At 32.4% G+C, this 22,203-nt stretch overlaps 2 protein-coding genes across 3 annotated transcripts in view; one reads left to right on the forward strand and one right to left on the reverse strand.

Annotated features, from left to right (window-relative positions):
- Positions 1 to 11,874, forward strand: part of LOC117913964 (probable phosphoinositide phosphatase SAC9) — a 36,442-nt gene extending 24,568 nt beyond the window's left edge. For both annotated transcript variants that reach the window (XM_034829102.1, XM_034829101.1), the window contains 9 exons: positions 582 to 689; positions 884 to 1,054; positions 4,109 to 4,351; positions 4,750 to 5,184; positions 6,847 to 7,683; positions 8,712 to 8,909; positions 9,606 to 10,067; positions 10,161 to 10,391; positions 11,526 to 11,874. In XM_034829102.1, coding sequence (XP_034684993.1) covers positions 582 to 689; positions 884 to 1,054; positions 4,109 to 4,351; positions 4,750 to 5,184; positions 6,847 to 7,683; positions 8,712 to 8,909; positions 9,606 to 10,067; positions 10,161 to 10,391; positions 11,526 to 11,807 — 2,967 coding nt within the window. In that variant the 3' untranslated portion in view covers positions 11,808 to 11,874. The remainder of the gene's footprint in view (positions 1 to 581; positions 690 to 883; positions 1,055 to 4,108; positions 4,352 to 4,749; positions 5,185 to 6,846; positions 7,684 to 8,711; positions 8,910 to 9,605; positions 10,068 to 10,160; positions 10,392 to 11,525) is intronic.
- Positions 11,875 to 13,181: 1,307 nt separating this feature from the next.
- Positions 13,182 to 19,364, reverse strand: LOC117915359 (syntaxin-61). The gene is made up of 8 exons (XM_034830921.1): positions 19,262 to 19,364; positions 18,116 to 18,195; positions 16,340 to 16,453; positions 15,894 to 16,007; positions 15,452 to 15,645; positions 13,968 to 14,058; positions 13,681 to 13,746; positions 13,182 to 13,593 (listed from the first exon to the last, which is right to left on the reverse strand). The coding sequence occupies exons 2-8, from the start codon at positions 18,167 to 18,169 to the stop codon at positions 13,483 to 13,485; spliced, it is 744 nt and encodes a 247-aa protein (XP_034686812.1). The 5' UTR covers positions 18,170 to 18,195; positions 19,262 to 19,364; the 3' UTR covers positions 13,182 to 13,482.
- Positions 19,365 to 22,203: the final 2,839 nt, after the last annotated feature.

Raw genomic sequence — 22,203 nt, forward strand, 5'->3', positions numbered from 1 at the left:
CATGCTCAAAGGGCAGAAGTCAATAGTAAGTGGAGAAACAAGTGATTTGCTCTCTTATGTGTTTGCCTTAGAAGAGCTCACCAATTGATAATGATCTGTTTTGTATCAGTCACATTGTTTTCTCAGTTAATATGTTGTTCAACTGCTTACCACATAAGTGTTGCAAGTGTGGATGGAGTTGGGGATTTCTATATGGCAGAGGATTTGAAAGGTTTGGTGGATGTTTCAAAGTTGTCTGGTTGGCATGGGTATAGGCTACAGAGTGAGCTCACTTCCTTCCCCTTAGTGTGGGAGCTCCTTTTTCAAGGCAATATCTCTTTGCTGGCTCCTGATGATTAGTTGAAGTGAGTTATTTGTGTCATTTTGGCTTTAGAAAATCTCGGTTAAGGACACTGCATTTTTCATTATTCGAACTATAAGTGCATGATACTTGTAGGATGGCGAGTTGCTTAATACATACAAGCAATTGCGCAAGTGAAAGGCACTTTTTCAAAATATATGGTATTCATTAATTCTATCCAGTTTTTCTGTTTAGGTGTTGCAGTTTACCATTGTTTAACATATCATACTGATCATTTCAGGTGTTATCTCGGCCATCTGCTTTCTTTCTTAAGCCAGTTGCCAACATGTTCCCTAGTTCCAATGGTGGAGCTGCTCTTCTGAGTTTCAAGAGAAAAGACCTAATCTGGGTATTTTTAGTCTTTCTTTGCATGATGAATGGCATGATATTGCAATTTAAAAATGGTCTTGTGATTGAATTCCTTATTGCCAGTATTTCTAATCTAGGTCTTTGTGATTGAACCTAACCGCTTGAACTGGCAATGGTCATTGATATATCTATACATATTTTTCTTATGGGATATATGCCTTTTTTACCCCACAGGTTTGTCCCCAAGCTGCAGATGTGGTCGAACTTTTTATTTATCTTGCTGAGCCTTGCCACGTTTGTCAACTTCTTCTCACAATTTCACATGGTGCAGACGATTCAACTTTTCCATCCACAGTTGATGTACGAACAGGATGCACTTTAGATGGGCTTAAACTTGTTCTGGAGGTTTGTTTTACCTCTTCTATACATCTTGGTCCTTCCAAATCTTACATTCTCATGCATTGTAATTCATTTTGTGATTTGCAAAAGTGGGCCTCTTACGTACTCAATCTGGAGCAGATAGACATTTGCTTCAGTTTTTTATTATAGCATAGTGTGGTTACTTGGCCCCAAACTATAGTAGGTTTTGAAGGTCTAAAAAAGCGAGGTTGTTTGGTGTTGCATTCAAAGATTTGTTTTATCCTCTATTTCCTTGTAAGAAACAAGGCATCCACAAGAGAATATATCAATTCTCTGACAATGTTTGAGAATGAGATTCCTCGGTATGCCTTAATGATCCAAAGTCCTTAAGGATCCATTTAGCAGAACCAAACAGGAGAAAAACCAAAAAGTGAAACAACTTTTGATAGACTCGAGGAGTTATATAATCACCAACAAAAGATACCAATTGCTTTGCTTCTCTTTTAACCAGCCCATCCACCCAAGGTTTGAAGTATTAGCCGATCCTAGTACAACTCAGAGATGGTCTGGTGGTCTTAGGCAAAAATAGAAGGTGACTCATTCTTTGTTATATATATAGTGGAAACATGGTTTAGAGGATAGATTTCATGGAGGTTTGCCACTAATCGAGTAGAGATGATTGATTAAGTCCTGGAGTAGTGTGGATCAATTCAAAAGGAAGGAGCAGCCTGGAACATTAGGAGAAAGGGAAGATGCTTGATTTAGAAATGGAATCTAGATTTTTGGAGCTGGAAAGGTGGTTTTATTCCACTCAGTTGCAGAGAAAGAAAAAATGGGTTTGAAAGAGAAGAAGAGAATGAGTGAGAAAGAAGAGATAGGGTAGTGGGTTCTTATGGTTTACCCAATGGGTATTTGTGTATTTATATAATGGGTGATGAAGATAGTCAGAAAAATAGAAATATGGGAATGTAGATATGGTTTATAAGAATTTAATTTAATTACATTTTAGATAAATTACTTAAAACTTTTTTTAATACAATTACATAAGGTGTATAAATTAAATTTTGTTAAATAACATATTACTAAAAAAATTAACAATTACTTGTATCAACATTAAATGAAATGCTAGCCTATCAAAAAAAAAACATTAAATGAAATGGTGATAAACAATTTTAAAAGTTTTATAATTAATTAAATTTAACGTGAAGTTATTAAATAAAGGGACAATTATGAATTAGGGCTAGTTAAAGCAGATAATGGATCTAAGGTCCACATATTTAGCATAATTGATGCTAAGGATATGAAATATGAAAGACAAAAATACCCTTGAAGGAAATTAGGAAAAGTGAATGTGTTTATGAGTCTCATCGTTCTGATTCTTTGACTTTTATACATTATTTCCCTTTTTCTTTATTCTCACTCCTTTACTATCCACTTTTTATCTCCAAGTGTCACATTTATTTCACCTTTTTAATTTCTTTTCTAAAAATGTTTTAATATTTTTCAATTTATCTTTTTATTAAAAAAATTTGAAAAAGAAAAGCACAGTAGACATATTAATATACTTTTAGTTATATCTTTTTAATTTTTAATTTTTCTAATTTAATTTAATTTTTATATTTTATAATTGAATAAGTTTTTAAGTAAAAACAAATATTTTCTATAATTTAAATTTATCCTTAGTTTTATTTTTATTTTCCTATTTTATTTTATTATTAATAATATAACATTTTAATAACATTGTTAAAAGTAATTAATAAAACTTTCATTAAAATTTAATATTAATAATAAATATTAATAATAACATTTTTAAACTGTAATTTTCATATATTTGAAAGAGAGCATTAATTCTTTTTTTTTTCTTTTATAGATTTTTTGCATATATTTTAGAATTTTTATGCGATATACGTTGTTTTTATATGAAATAAAAAATCATGTTAAAATCATTTAAAAAAATAAATTATAGAAAATTAAAATCCTATAGAAAAAGGAAAAACAAGTAAAGTGCATTATAGATGATACAACATAGTCACATAGTATAAATTCATTTTATACAATTTCCTTGTCCTTCGGGTATTTTTGGCATTATGAGAAAATCATATCCTTCAACTCAATTATAAATGTTTGTTAACATTTGAACTGAATTTCACACCTTTTGTGGACTTTAGGCCCATTATTAGTTTTATCCACCCCTAAAGCATTATTGTCTCTTATATAAAAGAACTTTCAGTATTAAAAACTGATCAAACATACTTTTGTAATTATTTAAATAATATGAAATATGATTAAACCTATATTGATTATTGAACCTCGATGATCTCTAATCACACCACCAATTCCAAGTTGCCCTGGGTGCCCAAAGTACATCCACCAAAGTTCAACTTAACTACCCCTTTGATATATGTTTGGCTTTAAAATCTTTTATTTCTTGTGTCCAAAATGGAAACCATGACAGTTCAAGTCATCACCCTGCCTATAGGGTGACAACCCTGAAATCTTCGGTTAAGGCTTGCTGATTCCTCCAAAGGCACCCAACTAGCCTTGGAGGCTCCTGATTGAATAGAAAAGACTAGGACAGAGTAGGAGTATATGGTTTAAGTTCTTAGAACATGATCTATGAAACACACAGATGCTACATTGTTATGTGTATCTTTGCACTGCATCAAATCAATGGGGGAACATTTTTTGAAGTCCTCAGTCCAAAAAAGAGCTTTGACATTTGGAGGATTGTTGGAAAAACTTCCCATGGTTACTGCTATGATTTTTATCATTATTGTTATTGTTCTTGTTCTTGTTCTTCTTTTCTCTTGTTGTTGCTGTTGTTATTGTTTTCTTGTGTTTTTCTTCTTCTTCCTTTTATTATTATTGTCACTACTATTGCAGTGATCTATGTGACATTTTATCCTTTTTATTTACATTTGATGCAACTGTATGTTCCTGTAAAATAATTTAACCTTTCCTTTCTTATTGATTAGGTGTTTCGCTTTGATAGGATGAGACACATTGTTTGGTATTGCAATTTTTGTACTAGTAATTATTGTAATTGTTTCTATGCAGGGGCTAATGCACTTCTAATCCTGCATTGGACTTTTTTGACAGGGTGCTTCTATACCTCAGTGTGCAAATGGGACAAATCTTTTGATACCACTACCTGGACCAATAAGTGCTGAGGATATGGCTGTAACTGGAGCAGGTGCACGCCTCCATGATCAAGATACATCTAGCCTTTCATTATTGTACGATTTTGAAGAATTGGAGGGAGAATTGAATTTTCTTTCTCGTGTGATTGCAATTACATTTTATCCTGCTGTTTCTGGAAGAAGCCCTATAACCCTTGGTGAGGTACAAAGTAATTTATAAGAATATGATGACTTATCCATCATTGTTATATGTTCTTCATTCTTGACCAACCTTGTAGAATTCATGAGCACTATTTATGGTTTTTTTATCCGTGATCTTTGCATGGTGAGTTACATTAAATTGATAACTGCTTATTCAACAATCTGCATCATCTCAGGGAGCTTTTCTTAATTCATCTTTAGACCGTATATGCTTTCTAAGATATATTGCTGGCCATGAAACATGAATCACATTGAATATCTGTAAATGAAGTTTTGACACTACATAAGTGAAAATATTTGATGATTTTTTTATTTTATTTTATGTGATTTTCTTTTTCTGTTGTTGGGAAGGTCTGCTGTAATTTCCGCTCAATAATGACCCTGTACATGCTTTTGCAGATAGAGGTACTTGGAGTTTCTCTTCCTTGGAAGGATGTGTTTTCTAAAGAGGGCCATGGTGCAAGGTTATATGAGCTCGCCCAAAAATCTCAAAAAGAAACCAACCCTTTTTTGTTTGCTTTAGACACCAATCCATTTGCTGCTGCTTCTTTATCCAATGAAACTCTGCCACAGACTGTGCAAACTGATGCTTCTGCCAATTGGCTGGACCTTTTGACTGGAGAGAGTAAGCCTTCAGAATCCATTTCTCAGCCAGAGGGGGGGAATGTCACGTATGGAGGAGGTGACTTGCTTGCTTTCTTGGATGATACTATCACTGGAAATGAGGGTGCTGAAGCTGACAATATATTTTCTTCATCAAAAGATGGAAGAACATCAGATAGTGGGGCCCAGCAATATATAAATTGTTTGAAATCCCTTGTGGGTCCAAATATGGTATGTTAGTATTTGTTTAACATTGACTTGAGAGCCTCTATTTATTGCCCACTTCATCCTTCTTACAATGTTCGCTTCTTCTAGTCCTCTAAGATTCTTTTCTACAAAAATGTCTTATTTGTATATTTATTTTACGTATACAGTGTATTGATTGCAATCACATGTCTTTGGTTTTGCGTACAAAATTGCATTTTGGTCACATAAACTTTGTGTTGGCCTTGTACTATCTAATTATACTGAATCCTGGTTTCACTGCTCTATATTTGTTCTGCTGCTATAGTGCTATATAATGATCATTCACACACCCATTCCTTCAGCTAATACTTTTTGAAAATCCACTAGTTGTAAAACCAGAAACTATATCAACTATTTGGTCCCTTTTTTTGGGGTCCAGTCAGTGGCTATATGGGTTGGAAAATGTATACACATCTCCAACTTAACTAACCTTACACTTTATTTTATGCTTCATCACATAATTTAGGTTAATGCATGACATCCAGCCTCACAAAGGAAATTTTGAAGTCTTGGTCATGTGCCCAATGGTTTGCAGCTGTAATCCTCAATGGATCTCATACAGTAACAGTGTTTAAAGGATGCCTTATTTTGAGCCATGTGGCTTCAGCCTTAAGCCTTTCTAAAACATATTAACTTAAGCTGCTCTCAAATTTCAGTGCACCTCCAATCCTTAGTGTTGACTTATTCCAGCTCAGCTGGGTTGCAGCCTTTCATCCAAGGTGGTTCATCATTATTCAAACAATAGCAAACTACAACATGGGCTAATTTCTTGTCATGGAAGTCAAGTGGTCTCTAGGATCATCAACCTGGAAAGATGATTTCTTCTATAAAAGAGGCGCAATCACTGGAATCACCTTTTGAGGATAGTTCTATCCTTCATACCATAGCACTATGATTGTATTTTTTAATTACATAGCTGTATGCTGTTCTCGCTTTAGGATCTCTTATCTGCCCTTATACAACTTTTCTTCTAATTAACAAAATTATTGTGTGTTTATATATATTTTCACACTATGTTGGTTTGCAACTTGATGTAGCAGTTTCTTGGATTGTCTTTCTTGTAATCTTTCTGGACTGAGGAGCTTGTTTTGCTTCTCTTTTTGGAGGTTTCCTTCTTTTTGGTCAGATTGGGCATTATGGAAGGATGCCTCATCCTTCTTGTGTCTTTCACATTAACTGAAATGAAATGGGTTGTTTTTTATCAAAAAATAAATGGGTGCATTTTTGGATACATTTCCTATTTTTTGCTTTTAAAAATAGAAACTCCTATATGAAATGTAGGAACTCTTGTACGAAAAGTAGGTATCCCTTGTTGTGTACTTGAAAACAGTTTTTAAAATTTTTACAATTTACTTTTTTAAATTTAAAAAAAAATTAAATAGTTTTTTCAATTACACAATGTATCTACTTATTTTTTGTATAAAAGTTCCTATATTTTATATAGAACTTTCTATTTTTAGAAGGAAAAAACAAAAGCAATGTATCCAAATGCCACCCAAGTAAATGGGGGTATTTTGCATTGTATTTCCCAATTTTTAGAGCATAAATATTAATAATGTACTACTCAAAGATTTTTTTTCCAGATTTTAAATATGCCTGAGAAAATATTGATTGTTACCTATTATTTGAATGTATACAATTTTGCAGGGAAGGAAACTAAAGTTCACAGAAGCCATGAAACTTGAAATTGAACGCCTTCGGCTGAATCTTTCTGCTGCTGAAAGGGATAGAGCTTTATTGTCAATTGGTGTTGATCCTGCCACTATAAATCCAAATGTATTGCTTGATGAATCTTACACAAGAAGATTATGTAGAGTTGCAGGTAGCCTGGCATTACTTGGACAGACTTCTCTTGAAGACAAAATTAATGCTGCTATCGGTCTTGAAATTGTTGATGATGATGTTATAGATTTTTGGAATATTAATGCAATTGGTGAAAGCTGTTGTGGTGGCATGTGTCAGGTTCGTGCTGAAAGTCAGGCACCTGAACATGCATCCTCCATGGTGTCGTCTTTACAAGGTTCGCAATCTGTTTTCTTGTGTCTTAAATGTCAGAGGAAGGCTTGTAAAGTATGCTGTGCTGGGAGAGGAGCTCTTCTACTCGAAAGCTATAGCTCAAGGGAGGTGACAAACTATAATGGTTTATCGAGCCAGAGTGGATCAAACCATGGCAGCCAAGTTGATGGCTGTACAAATCGATCAGTAATGCTAGACGGGGTTATCTGTAAATACTGCTGCAACAATATTGTTCTTGATGCATTAATCTTGGACTATATCAGGGTCTTGATTAGCTTACGAAGAAGTGCCCGTGCAGACAATGCTGCACATAGTGCTTTAGACCAGGTTATAGGATTTTTCTCAAGAGATCGTATCTCTGAAAGAAAACAGTCATCTGATAATCAGTCAGCTGTTAAAGTCCTGAGACAGTTGCTTAGTGGACAGGAATCACTCGCTGAATTTCCATTTGCCAGCTTTTTACATTCGGTATTGTCTTGGCTCATTTATATTCTGGTTTCATTATTGACATGCTTGTGAATGTTATATGTCCTTTTCAATGTATATTCCTTAGCTTAACTTTGATGTTTATCAAGAGTTATTAAATCTGTATTGTGTTACACTATGGTTATGCATGTTGCATTGATACTCATCTTCATCACCATTTTATCTAGATGGAGAACTATTAGATTTTTCATTTTAAAGCTAAAATAAATCTTCCATTTTTATCTTGTATATCTTATTTATATTTTCTAGAATGTATTGATGGGCTTTTCTAGAATATAATTTTTATCTGGTTAATTCTTTTGGGCCAACCAGTCACCAAAACCCGTACTTTAGAAGGATAGGAGAATCACCAAAGGTAAAATGAGAAAGAGAAACAAAGTTACACCATGATTATCTTGCAAGTCCCTTGACAATCCCACTTTTCCAAATCACTAACCCAACATTTAGCAAATGGGACTAAAAAAGGCAAGGTGTTCAAAGTAGAGTCCCAATAGGTTGTAGAGACCATAATAACCCATGTCTTTATCCATGTAAAAGGATTGATATTATGCCATTGCAAATATGATATACCAAGACTTGGTTGTCAAGCATTGAAAACAACTAACATGGATATGAGTCAAAAATGTATCAGACTGGCGAAGTATGGTTATGGAATTGACAAGAAACTTTCTTACAGTTTCCATACTAGTCTTAATTTTGAAATACATTCTTCAAAAAATGCTATTGCAATTAAATTCTAATTGGCGCATTTATATTAATGATTCATGACAGGAAAATATTATATGTTTGCTAAAGCTCATATGATATTGTTCCCATATTGTGTAGAACAGAACCTTCATGGTTGTCTCACCAACTGCCTAGTGAAGATGAAAGAAATCCTATAACTAGAACATTTAATCCCTGATGTAATGCCTGATACCAGATTTTAAATGCTTCATACTTATTTTAGCATTTGAATGCTGAACGCTTTTACTGGATGTTGATGTTTAACAATTATTCTGTTATTGTAGGGTGAAACGGCAAAGGATTCAGCACCATTCTTGTCGTTGCTTGCACCTTTAAATTCTGGATCACAGAATTCATACTGGAAAGCTCCTCCAAATAGCTCCAATGTTGAATTTGTTATTGTTCTTAATACACTTTCTGATGTCTCTGGAGTTGTGTTACTTGTTAGTCCATGTGGTTATTCCATGTCCGATGCTCCTATGGTAAGTACACCTATCCTTCCACTTTTACTTCCTTGTTCAAAGAAGAGCGACTTTTCTAACAGTACCCGTCGCTTTATGTACTTAGAAGAAATCTAAAACAGCAAACTTAAATCAATATTTTATTTCAACCTTGAAGATCTTATGTTGACACTTATAGGCTACACACCATCCATTGCAGAGAAGTAATGTATCCTAGCTTGCAGGGTTGCACTGTCAACTGCATTTTGATTTGGGTTCTTTGTTTAAAAGGGAAAAAAAGGGATTATGATTTTCTAATCTCTTGGAAAAGCAGTTCACTGTAGTTCTGGAATCACATCATCTCGATTTACTTGAATAAGGTTTCTAATAATATGTTATTCCAGTTTAGTAGAACCCATTCCAGATAGTAGTGTAGCAACAAAACCTAATTTTCATTCTTTCTCGAGGATTCTAAATGAATATTGAATTTGATTTGCCGCCTTTCTTGTGATTTTTTTGCATTCATTCTCTACCTTATTTATTTCTCTCTCTAATCGGAAACAAAGACACTCCACTTTGTAGTGTATGCTAATGGTTTTCATTTTGCATGAAATTTTTTAGTAGTAACTATGTAATTGACTACAATTTTTTTTTCCCCTCACAACATGTCCTGATTTTCTTGTTTTTCCCCTAATTCTCTGCTTTTCTTTGACACATCCCTTCCTATTACTAATGCAGGTGCAAATCTGGGCCAGCAATAAAATACACAAAGAAGAAAGGTCAGCCGTGGGAAAATGGGATGTCCAATCCCTGATTGCTTCTTCCTCAGAATGTTTTGGGCCCGAAAAGTCGGATGGAGAGGGTGGAGTACCTAGACATGTAAAATTTGCCTTCCGGAATCCTGTCCGATGCCGCATCATCTGGATAACAATGCGTCTTCAGCGACCTGGTTCAAGTTCTGTTAGTTTTGAGAAAGACTTAAATCTTTTGTCTCTAGATGAGAACCCTTTTGCACAACCACCCAGTCGGCGTGCCTCTTTTGGAGGAGCAGTTGAAAGTGACCCATGTCTTCATGCCAAAAGAATTCTAGTAATGGGGAACCCAGTGAGAAAAGATGCGGAGCTTACATCATCACAAAGTTCTGACCAATTAAATGTGAAAAACTTGTTGGATAGAGCTCCACAATTAAATCGGTTCAAAGTATAAAACTAACGTTTCTGTTCTTGTCCATTTATAATTCCTGTTCAGTATTAAATTTTGCTTCATCATCAATAATCGTCTCTCATCTTTCAGGTTCCGATTGAAGCTGAGAGGTTGATAGGCAACGATATTGTCTTGGAACAATATCTCTCCCCTGTTTCACCTTTGTTGGCTGGATTTCGTCTTGATGCTTTCAGTGCAATAAAGCCTCGAGTTACCCATTCACCATCTTCAAGTGCAGATTTCTGGGATTCATCCCTAACGTGTTTAGAGGACAGACACATCTCCCCAGCTGTATTATATATCCAAGTATCTGCTCTCCAGGTACCATCTCCACCTGCCTTTTATTCTGCTTTTAGAGTACAAGCTTCCCTAGACAGGGTATCCATATTTTATCATATATTCTAGCTGGCAGTTGCACTAGTGAAATGCTTCTTATAGCCAAGATCAGCTTTTCATAGGACATGTATTTCCTGGATGTGCACTCATATCATGTCAAAAACTGGCCTAAGTGCCTGCTAGGTAGCCTCTCTGATTATCCATGAAAAATTTGGATACGAGGCTACATTAGCAGGTGCGATTCCCTTCTACCTGAAGCCCTGGAGACCTCATATTAGGTTATGACATATTTATGAATCGATGGCTATGTTAAGGCCTTGGGTCTTGTTTTTCACTATGATAAGGCTGCTATATATATGTAGCACATGATGACGGTTGGAAGAAGCTAACATGAGTCTATTAGGCCTGTTTAGAAACTATTCTTAAAAACGGTTTCTGTTCTTTAAAACAAAAAACATTTTTCTAATTTGAAAAACATATTTGACAAACTTTTGATTGAAAACAACTTTGTGAGAATTTGTTTTGAAAATAGGTTATTTTTTAAACAAATTTGGAGTGCTTTCAAAGTTTTTTTTTTTTTTAAGTATTTTAAAGAACAATTGAAAATATAAAAAATACTTTTAAAAAAAATTCTTTGTATATTAACGTACGGTACCGTTACTGAGAAATAAGCTGAAAAAAATATTTTTCATGATTAAGTTTTCAAACAAAATTTTGTTCTTGAAAACAATTAAAAGTTTTTTGTTTTTAATCATTCTTAAAAACTGTTTTCTATGAACTATTTTACAAAACATTTTCAAAAAGGCCCTTACTATCTCATTTTCCTTCAGCAAATCTTTGGCGCCCACCAACTTAGTCATCATGTTGTCCAATTTAACCCTAGGAGTATCAGAGGTTAATAATTCTTAATGTTGAATCTCCACTGGTGAAAGGTGTAAGGTGGAGGCAAGTATCGATGCATGAGTTGAATGTAATGACAATCTTAAGGGTGTCCTCAAGGTTGTTCATCAAGTCATAGGAGGTCTCCAAGAACCAACCACAGATTGTAGTTTAAGATTAGAGGTAGGTACATGAATATAATTAGCGAGAAGATCATCTAAAACCCGACAAATTGTACAGGAGTCTCACGAGATAATAGTTGGAGAATACCGGTTGCCAGAGGCTAAGCCTGGAACTTCAATGTACTTTGATTTCCCTAGGCCGATACAGGCCCGTCGGATCTCATTCAGACTTCTAGGAGACGTTGCCGCATTCATAGACGACCCGTCGGAACAGGATGATTACTACGATTCTAAAATCTCACCGTTGGCATCAGGGTTGTCCCTTTCAAGTAGGATTAAGTTGTATTACTATGCCGATCCCTATGAACTTGGGAAATGGGCTAGCCTTTCGGCTATCTGAGAGTACATTCATTTCATAGTCACAGAGTAAGAGATTTGAGGGAGGAGTATATGATTGGTTTTTCACAGTGATTTTTCCTCCTCTCTTTTGTATTTTTTTTTTTTTTGGTAATTTTTGATTGATATGTTTGTAACAAAATTAATTAATTGATTTTAATAATATTTGGTGTTGATGGAAAACCGGGAATCCTCGTCTATTTCTTTCTTGTGGAAGATGAAGTTGTTATAGGATCTGCCCTTTTCATTAAGGGCATGTTTGGAGTGACCTTTGAGAAGTTATAAGTTCTTTTAAGCTTAATAATAGCTGCGGAATAACTAATTTTATTAAAAGAGTTTAAATAAAAGAAAAATGAACTTTTTTATAGCATGTCTCTTTAAATCAAGAGAGGAAAGGTCATCTATTTATTTCTTGTGGAAGATGAACTTGGCTATAAAATCAGCAATTATAATTGAGGGTATGTTTGGATCGACTATTTGAGAAGTCACATACTCTTTTTTTAGGTTGAATAGGCTCAATAAGAACTTTTCTATAAACAAATTTTGTTATTTAAAAACTAATTTAGATACAGAAAATAAAAGATTTATTTTTATTTTTTAAAATTCTTGGCAAGATTCAAAAAAAAATTTCAAGTGACATTTACATTAATCTTGTATGATTGATGGCCATTGTTGACTCGACGTACACACATGATCAATCATGTGCCTGTTGTACAAGCGTGGATCATGCTACATTGAAGAGGTATCATAGTTTTTGAACTTAGAGTATAAGTTTAATAAATTTTTTTTAGTGGAAACAATTTTTAATTCTAAAAATAAAATGATTTTTTAAAATAAATTTAAGACATTTGCACACACTTTTTGAGTGTCATAAAAGTAATTAAAAACGACAAAGTCAATGGTTGGAAGTGCCCTCGGTTCTAAAAATTAGAATAATTTTTTTAATTTATTTTTTAATATTTTATAAAATAAAAATGGTTTAAAATTTTAAAATATTTTTGACATATTTTATTTTTAATCATTTTTCATATATTTTCTTTTTTAAAATCGTTTTTATTTTTATTTTAAAACAATCCTTAAAAAACAACCCAAACAATTAAAAGATATTCTCAAACACCATCTTCTCTATATATATATCAATAAAACTATTTTTTATATTTAAAATTTAAAAATAAAAATCCATTTTCCCAAACATTGTGAATCCAAAATGTCGAAAATCTCCGGCACCCGACTTGAGTTGCGTTTTGTAATAGAAATCTACAGCCAAAAACAAATGACTGTTCCCAGATTTAAATGCCAAAAACAAATAAACTGCACTCTCATATGCCAACGTCTCTCACAATTACACAAACATTACGAATCAAAATGAATCACAGCATTAGGAAATGGAATTCAATTCTTCTTTTATCGATGATGGTAACACCCTCAACAAATCTTTCGTGTCTAGCCAAACACATACAAATACTCCATCTGTATATAGAACTGATTGTTCAGAAACAAATGCTATACCCTATTAAACAAGCCAAGTTCTCAAAATCATTAAGAATGTTCAAGAACTAGGGTTTCTCCCACCAAACCCAGATCAAAAATTGATTCATTTGCATTTGTATTCCTTACAAAGTCTCAGGTTTCTCCCAACTGGAAATCACCTTTCCAGTTGGTTTCATTCTGTCTATACCCTAGGTAAGGAAGACCAAAACAAAGAGGACAATGAATAGAACCACCAAGAATAATATCATCATGATCTGGCCCTTGGCGCTCGCCTTCTTCATCACCATAGCTACCTTTTTCTGCAGATATTTATTAATCATGGGGTTTAGACCATGGAGATTATGTGATGTTTGAGAAATGCAAAAAAAAGTAGTGAAAAGAATCACCTGAACAAAATCAAGCCGATTTGAAGTACTGTCCATCTCACTGCCCAATTCATCTATAATTTTCTCCTGTAGCAGCCCCAAGAGTCCGTTTTAGTGGTATTGAAATGTTAGGTTTCTTCCGTAGACTAAGTTTCATGAAATTGGTTAGTTTGTAAGTAAATGTATTCAGCTACAAGAGCATGGGTAGTAGTCTGAATTGATAGGAAAAATAACATGCCTCGGTTTTCTAGCAAGTAGCATTCCGATAGGGGCATTATGAGGAAACTACAGCCCAGAAGAAGACATACCTGTGCAAGGAGTTCTTCGTGTATGGTAAGCCCAACTCCTCCAATTCTTTCCACACTTGCACTAAGCACATCCAGCTCCTCATCCTGTCGCCTGCAGACATCAATTGATGGAATACACAATTAGAAATGCCCATATACAGGGCAAGTAACAGGTTTCTGGAACTAACAGACGCTAATCCTGAATTTTCATAAATGACAAGGAACAACACATTGATGTATTGTAAAAGGTAAGACATTGAAATTCTGTCTTTTTCTAGTCAAACATCATTCTTTCAGAAAATTTCCCTTTCACTAAACATCAATAGCATTATTATTTTTTTAGTCTAAGGTACCGAAAAGCTATTTTTTGGTAAAAATGCTACCCAATTAAAAGTGACCACATGGCAAATATAGATCCAATTTTTTTGTACCTTGCAGTGGTTTTGTTTCTTCTTACATACAGATTCCATTTTTTTATACCCTAGAATTCTTCTTCCTTGCTTACCATTGTTTTTCCTTTAGATCTTTTTTGGACTGGGCTAGAATCCTATGGGGGCCAACCTTTCTCTTTTGGATTTTGGTGAGTGTTTCGGTCGGGTTAGAATGTTCAGCTCTTTAGTTTTTGTGTTTATTTCCTTCTTCCCTTTTGGTGCTCTTTGTGTACTTCTGGTGTTCTCAAGTTGCGCCCTTTTTGTAGGGGCTTCTTAATATATTTTTTATTTCTTTGCCAATCAAGAAAAAGAATATATATATATATATATATATATATATGAAATTATTAATCTTATTTTTTGAAATAAATATATACATTATTCTCAACTCAGCTCAATAAAGCCATATTCACAACTGCTTACAGTTGGCTTCATGAATTCCTTTTTCCATTCAGCTCCATCTAGAGTCACTTTCAATATTCATCTTCATGGGATGAGACTATGCTTTGTGTTGATAGTCTACACAACTTAATACTCATTAATAATAAACAAATAAAATAAAATAAAAAAGAACCTAGGATCAAGAGTACACCTTTATTGCTGCTAAAAATATTATTTCTTACTAGTTAAAAGATGTAATTTCCTTTAAATTATATGCTAACAGTCTCAAAGTACTGCTAGAACCCTTTTTGCAGTGTTAGTTAACAATTAGTTGCAAGATTTTAGAACAAGTAAAATGTTTAGAAGAGATGAGTTTTTTAAATAGTAAACAGACTCAATGAGATTAGCACTTGCATAAACCTCTAGGAAAAAAAGTAACAAAAGTAGAGATTTCTACAACTTGAAGGTTTCTACGATTTGCCCTATAATCTAGAGAATAAAATAGATAATCTTGAGTTTTCTTGTCACCTATTTTTCAAAGAAGGCAACTGAAGATGGACACTTAAGCTCACAAACATGTGCTCAGATGAGGAAAAGAAAACAGAAGGTAAATATCAATTTGACTTTGAGGCAAAAAATAAAAAGAAATGGATGGGAAAATGGATTGGGAAGAAGAAGGAAAAAAGACACTACCTTATGAGAAGCAACTGTCGATCTGATTCAGATGATATGAAATCATCATTATCTTGGGAGCCATACTGATTAGATCTATCTGCCTGATGAGGATTTGACATCCTCATCATTTCCCGGCGCATTCCATTCACATTAGCTGTGCCCGTACCATTTGATTCTTTTCCAGCTACTACTGATTTCTTCACATTGCTCACCTGATAAAATACCATAATTTCTCATGATACTCAAAACTAGAATAATAGACCAAAGGGGTCACAATGTAAAATACTCTCAATATCATCATTCCATAAAAATGTTGCCAAGAAGACAGTTTTTATGCCATCTTCAAGCAGAAAAATGCATGCTGAACATAATGTCTCAACCGTTGTTAAAACATTTTACTGAACATGGTATCATAACTTCTGCTAAAACCATAATACAATACATATAATACCAATGATACCTGGGTATGAGCTGTGCTGGTCCATCGCCTCCTTTTATCAAGTTCCACTTCGTCAATGCCATACCAAGCAGGGTCTTTTGCTGCTACGGAAATAGTTTTGTCCAATTCATCTACCTTCCTATCAAAAAAGCAGGTTTTCAGCAGTGGCCAATACAGTCCAATTGCTTGATAAAAATCCAATAATCAGAGGGGTTTCATGCTGACCTAGTTGGGTATGAATGATAATCTTTGATTATTAATTGAGGCGCATAAGCAAAGGTAAGATGATAGAGTTCATAATCCCATAAAAAGAATAACTGCATCTATTTCAATTCTAAGATGAGCTCATCACCTTCATGATTCTTCGGATATCCAATCATAAAGTGGAAGAACATGATTGATCCTTTAAAATACAATCTATAATTTGAAACTAATCCAAGTTAAATATAATAATTTTGGATACATACCTGCCACTCAATGCTTTCACAACTAGCAAGCAGCTCCTTTGTGAGATGTACTTGCTCTCCGGTTTCCACAGGAATGCGTTCCCATTGGTGAAAAGTAGATAGCAATTTATCAATCTAAAGCAGGTAGTCAACTGTCAGCTGAATAATGTGTCCTAAGAATTCCAAAAGAAGAAAGCAAGCATAGACAAATTCCAACACCAAAACAACTACTAAGAAAGTGGACATGGGAAAGATTAAAAATCATTTTGATGCATCCAGATAGTTGAGCTCTTTGAAAACAAACGGAAGCCATGCCACTAGTTTTTTTCCCATTAAAAAAATCTGTCATTAGTTATTATTCACAAGGGTATTTTCATCTTTTGTCAACTATCTGGAAGATCAGAAATCGTCATATCAAACTTGAAATTACTTTGGTGGTTTGAAACTTAATACCGAATTGCAAAACTTTTGCTACATAATTTCAACAAGAGTCAACTCTAGTGTTACCATTTAAGAAGTATCTTAAGAACTACAAGAAGTGATATCACACCAGGGATCAAAATTCATAAGGCTCTCTTCTAGACTGAAAGCATCTCTTTATCTTGGAACATCCATTCACTATAAAAAATCTTCAGGTTTTTAACCGTTGGTTTCCTTCTTCTCATTCTCAAGCAGTGATCAATCTAACTTCAAACTTCTGAACTACTTCACATTTATAAGGAATAAACTAGCAGAAAAAGTATCCCTCTCAACAACCCATCTCCAATCTCCAAACACTAAATCCAAAATTTTCTGATTGTCACAAAGCTGTTTCCACTCTCATATCCCCACACCAGCATCAGAAACAGACCAGCCTACTAGAAAATAGTATAGGTTTGAGACGTCTCTTTCTTTTATTGGACAAAACTTGATGACTGGACAAATGAAAGTCAGCTAGCTGGTTCTACAATTTTGATTAACTTTCAGTTACTACCTGTCATACCATTCTCATCATTACTATAAATATGATGAGGGGAATAGTTATTTAGTAATTGTAAGAAGCCGTTGTGTTCACTGGAAAATGATAGAATCAAATAATCATAATCATAATCACAAACCATAGGCTTTCTATGAGAACATTTTCCTATCAGGGAAAAAAAATAAAAATCTATAAGACCATTCATGACAATCCCAAAAGTCTTTCATCATCTGCCTTCTGCAAGTAATTTTCTGAAAGAATTTGATAACATAAGCAAGTAAAATTTTTTAATAGGTAAGCGAAAAATAACATAAACAGGTAAATCAACCCAATGGTTTTTTTCCATTCAAGCAGATTCTTTGTAGACATCCACAAATGGGTCTGATTAAAAAGTATGCACCAGAACATTGACCTGTACACTATAAACCCACACATGCACCATACCTGTACGAGTAAACAACCATCTTAAAGACCCACAAATATTCATGTCATAAACTCCTTACTTTGAAAGCAAATATTTCACTAGCTAGTTGTTACTGATGTTCGGCTATCAAAATATACCACAAAGGAATTCATGATGCTAGAGCTAGTTGAACCAATCAATCAAGAAAATAGTATCTGAAACAAATTTCTAAACTGAAAGAAAATGATGATAGATATGCAGATTTAAACATTAATTCCTAAATGGCAACATCCAAAAGTAATACCAATAACACATGACAAAAGTATTAAGATCATCAAGAGCCCACATTGATATGACCATTCGATTTCAGATCAACAAATGTTTCTTTTCTCCAAGAAGTTGCTACAAATATAAGAAATCCAGACAAAAAACTTACAGATTCTTGAATCTCCTCTTTCACAATATAAAATGGATCCTGAGCAGAAGACATCTTGCAATCTATAACATTACCCTCTCCTATATACATCAAAAGATTCAACATCCATTAATGGAAGATACCAAATACACCCACATGAATAACTTTGAACTTGGCTGATTCAATTCTTTTACGCTATCGGCAGAGTAAAATAATAGCCAGGCATCAAAATAAAAATTCATCTAGATGTAGAGAAACAAGAAGAATGCTGATCAACCATAAAAAATAGCAAAATTTTAAATTATTCAAATGCAAAAGATGAAAACCTCTTCCTTTTTGTATAAGAAATTTCTTAAAGAACTTGAAATGTCAAATAATCCAGTGTTCAATCACATAGCATGGCAAAACAGAAACTAAGAAAGAGAAGGTTGATGCGGTGGTGGTGCAGAGAAGACACACGAGGCACCCAACAAACATCATGTTTCAGTTAAAACTGAACCTTGCCAACTACACAGAGTCGATTTGGAGATCAAATAACTTAATCATCAAAATTCACACGAAAAGGAAAGTAATCTATTCACATAATAAAGGGTTAAACCCTGCTAAACGCACAGGATAAATTTGGGGGCCAAAAAAAAATTACAATTATCAAAATTCACCAAAAAAAGAAATGCATGAAATTCATTCACAATATCCAGAAAAAGTAATAATAATCGAATCCTGCCACTAGCACAGGGGCTAAGAAAACTTACAGCAATTGAAATGCACAAGAAATGCATGTAATTCATTCATTCACAGATGCGATAAATAAATAAAAATAGCAAAAATAAGGATTCGACTCCTTTACAATACAGATCAGTACCAAAAAATTGATTGAAACGAGGAAGACTGCAATCCACTCTTCAATTTCCGAGAAAACATAGAGAAAATAATTTTTTTATACATACAAAACTTGGAATTTTTTTAAATCAATTTTTGCTCAAGCGATCGGGAACAATCATCTAGATTAGTCGAATTGATGTTTCATTTGAGAGACGAAAACGCAATAATCAGTGTAAAAAATTCAGAAGTTTCTTATTGTCGAGGTGAGTTTTCTCTGTAAACAAACAGCGGCGAGGATAAGAAAGCGGATCAATAGAAGATATGCGAAAAGATCGATGCTCTAACCTGAATGATCCACAGATCTACTGGTGCTGAGTCTCAGATCTCTGCCTCCTCGCTCTATTATTCTCTTCTCTTTGGAGCTTATGTTGGAATTTGGAGAATTGAGGAGTCAAATGTTTAATAAAATGGATTGGAGGGACTGAATTCGAAATAGGGAAAATGCCAATGCTCATGTGGCGATGAATTATTGGATGCAAAATATTTTTTTTTTCAGGTTTAATAAAAAATAGGTGATACATAAAATATTGAAAGAAAATAAGAGAAAATTAAGAGCATACAAAATTATATAAAATTTGTAATGTATGAATTACAAAAATAAAATATTAATAAGTTTTAGTAAAATCAATTTAAAAATTATATTCACAATAAAAATGAAAAATATAAGAATTTTCTTCAATAACTTTTTTATAATTATTTTTTAAAAATAATTTTTGAAAACAGTTATTAAAAATTATTTTAAAAAATAAAAATTATTATTAAAAACCAAAAATGAAAAAAGGTTTTCTTGATATATATTTCTATAAAATTCTATATATTTACATATAATATAAATAAAAGTTTTCAAAGTGTTTTCTATATTTTTGTTATTAATAGTAACACTTTAAAAAAAATAAAAAAAATAAAAACATTACACTAGGTTTGTTATAAAAATAACATCTCTCAAATCTCCAAAAACAAGTATAGAGAAAAACAAAGGTTTCTCCGTGAGCTATTTTTTAACACAATTTTCTAAGTTCTAAAACAAAAAAAAATATGAAACATGTTTGACAATTAAAACATATTTTCTATTTCCAATTATTAAGAGCATAAAACATAATGTTTTCTGATAACATCTTTTAGTTGTTTTTTATTATTATATTCACATGTTTTTTGACAGTTATTTTATGAAATAATTATTTAAACATGTAGAATGATTAAAAATAAAACATTACATATAAAAAAATTAAAGATATTAGAAAACAAATTAGAAACATTTTAAGTTTATAAACAAACTTTTATTTTATAAAAATATCATAGAACAATTTTAAAAAACTGTAATAAAAAATTGTTTTTCATAATTAAAATAATTACCAAATAGTCCAATAATTTTATATCCAAAATTTGTTAAATATGTTTTTTAAATTTAATAAATTGTTTTTACTAGTTGGTCTTTCAAATTTTATAACAATAAGATAAAAAAGAATCGAAATTGTATTAGTTATGTGCATTATACATGTTTTTTAAGTATGAAGAATTTATTGGACTCCTACTAGACTCTATTTTTTGTTAAATTTTATTTGTATTTTTTGGATTCTATCTTTATCCTAAAAAAAAAAAAAAACAAATGTCATATTTTTTAAAACAATTTAATGTCAAATTGTTAATGCTAATTTGTGTATAGGATTTAGATTTACAATGTTATATAAAATTTGCAATAAATTCACTTAAATCATTGTATAAATACAAATTTAAAAAATTGAAAAAAAAATGTTAATTAACTAGTAAATAACATGCTTTATATTGATAGTTTAACAAAATAGATTAAAAAAATATTTTCCGATTCTTTTAATAATATTTTGGCATGTGCCATATTGGCAATCTAATGTCACAAATTAAACCATATTTATCATCTTATTTCATGAAATTATAATTTAAAGACTTTAAATCAAAGTAAAATAAAATTTTAAAAATACAAATTAAGTGTTAATAAAGAGATTTGAGAAGAAAAAAAAATGTAAACACGATTTATAGGAGTTTGGTGCTTTTGCCTATGTCTATTATCCTCAATCTCTTAGTTGAGTAATTGTTCAACTTATCTTCAAAGTTTTGACCTTGAGCCTTCAATGAGTATACTTAGATTCTAAGGTTTCAATAACATTCACAAATTTCTTAAGTGATCCATCTCACTTAAAATAGTTTCTTAATAGAAAAATAATCTTAGGTGGTGTTTGTTTTTTTACTTAATTCTAAATAGAACATTAATGCTTAATAGTATTAAATATTATGTTGTTTGTTTTTGTAGTATTTTATTTCTATTAAGTATTAAAAAGTAAAAAAAATCATTGTGTTATTTTTTATATTTAGAAAAAGCCACATATTTTGGCTTTTTCTGTTTAGTAAAAAGTTTATAATAAGTCATGAAAAAGTAAAAAAACAAACAACCTAAATTCTAAAACTAAATGGTTTTCAGCAAAAAGCCAAAAAAACAAACACCACCTTAGAGATAAACAACCTCAAATCCTTTTAAAGTAAAATAAACTAATAATAACTAGGATTTACTTAAATATATGCTTAAGTCATAAAAGTTGAGAAATTAATGCATTTGAAACAGTTTTGGAAAAGGGATAGGGTAGGTATATAATTGCAAACTCAAGGTCCCGTATAAAAGTTTTGAACACCTCATTATATAAGTGAATAACTTGAAAACCTCATAACCCATCACTCGGTTCGATCGATTTGACTACTTCACTAGTTATTGGACATTATATGCATTAATAGACTATCGGCTAGATTTTGGACCTTGATTGGTTTACTAAATTCGTGTCACAATCATTTAAAACAAGTTATTTGGAAGGTTTTAAGGTGCACAAAATGCATTTCAATCGGTCAAGCCCAATTGGTTCAACCTATTTTACCATGCCTTATCGGTTGTAATGTATGTAAAACAAATTTTGTTAAATTGAGATCAAAACCTCCAAAAAAGGTTTCCTTAACACCAAAAAAACCTTTTAAAACTTAACTTGGAAGTATTAAGGTAAAATTTTAATTAAAAATACAAAATTATCAATTTTTGTGAGAACGTGAACAATTTAAAATCAATAAACAATGATTTTGAAAAGTTTTAAGTGTATGGCAAATTTTACTAAGTCAAGTGTACCAACAAATACGATCTTATATTGGTTCATAAGTTTTCACTCGGTTCAAACATTCGATAACAATAATTTTGATTAAAAAAGTAATATTTT

The sequence above is a fragment of the Vitis riparia genome, chromosome 5 (assembly GCF_004353265.1).
Source record: "Vitis riparia cultivar Riparia Gloire de Montpellier isolate 1030 chromosome 5, EGFV_Vit.rip_1.0, whole genome shotgun sequence".
NCBI classification, from domain to species: domain Eukaryota; kingdom Viridiplantae; phylum Streptophyta; class Magnoliopsida; order Vitales; family Vitaceae; genus Vitis; species Vitis riparia.

Excerpts from the sequence above, each read along its gene's own strand:
- LOC117915359 (XM_034830921.1), bottom strand. The coding sequence starts at position 18,169 with ATGTCTTCTGCTCAGGATCCATTTTATATTGTGAAAGAGGAGATTCAA. Across the intron at positions 16,008-16,339 it reads GTGAAAGCATTGAGTGGCAG|GTAGATGAATTGGACAAAAC; the intron begins GTATGTATCCAA and ends TTTGATAGGAAG. Across the intron at positions 13,747-13,967 it reads ACGAAGAACTCCTTGCACAG|GAGAAAATTATAGATGAATT; the intron begins GTATGTCTTCTT and ends GGGCTGCTACAG.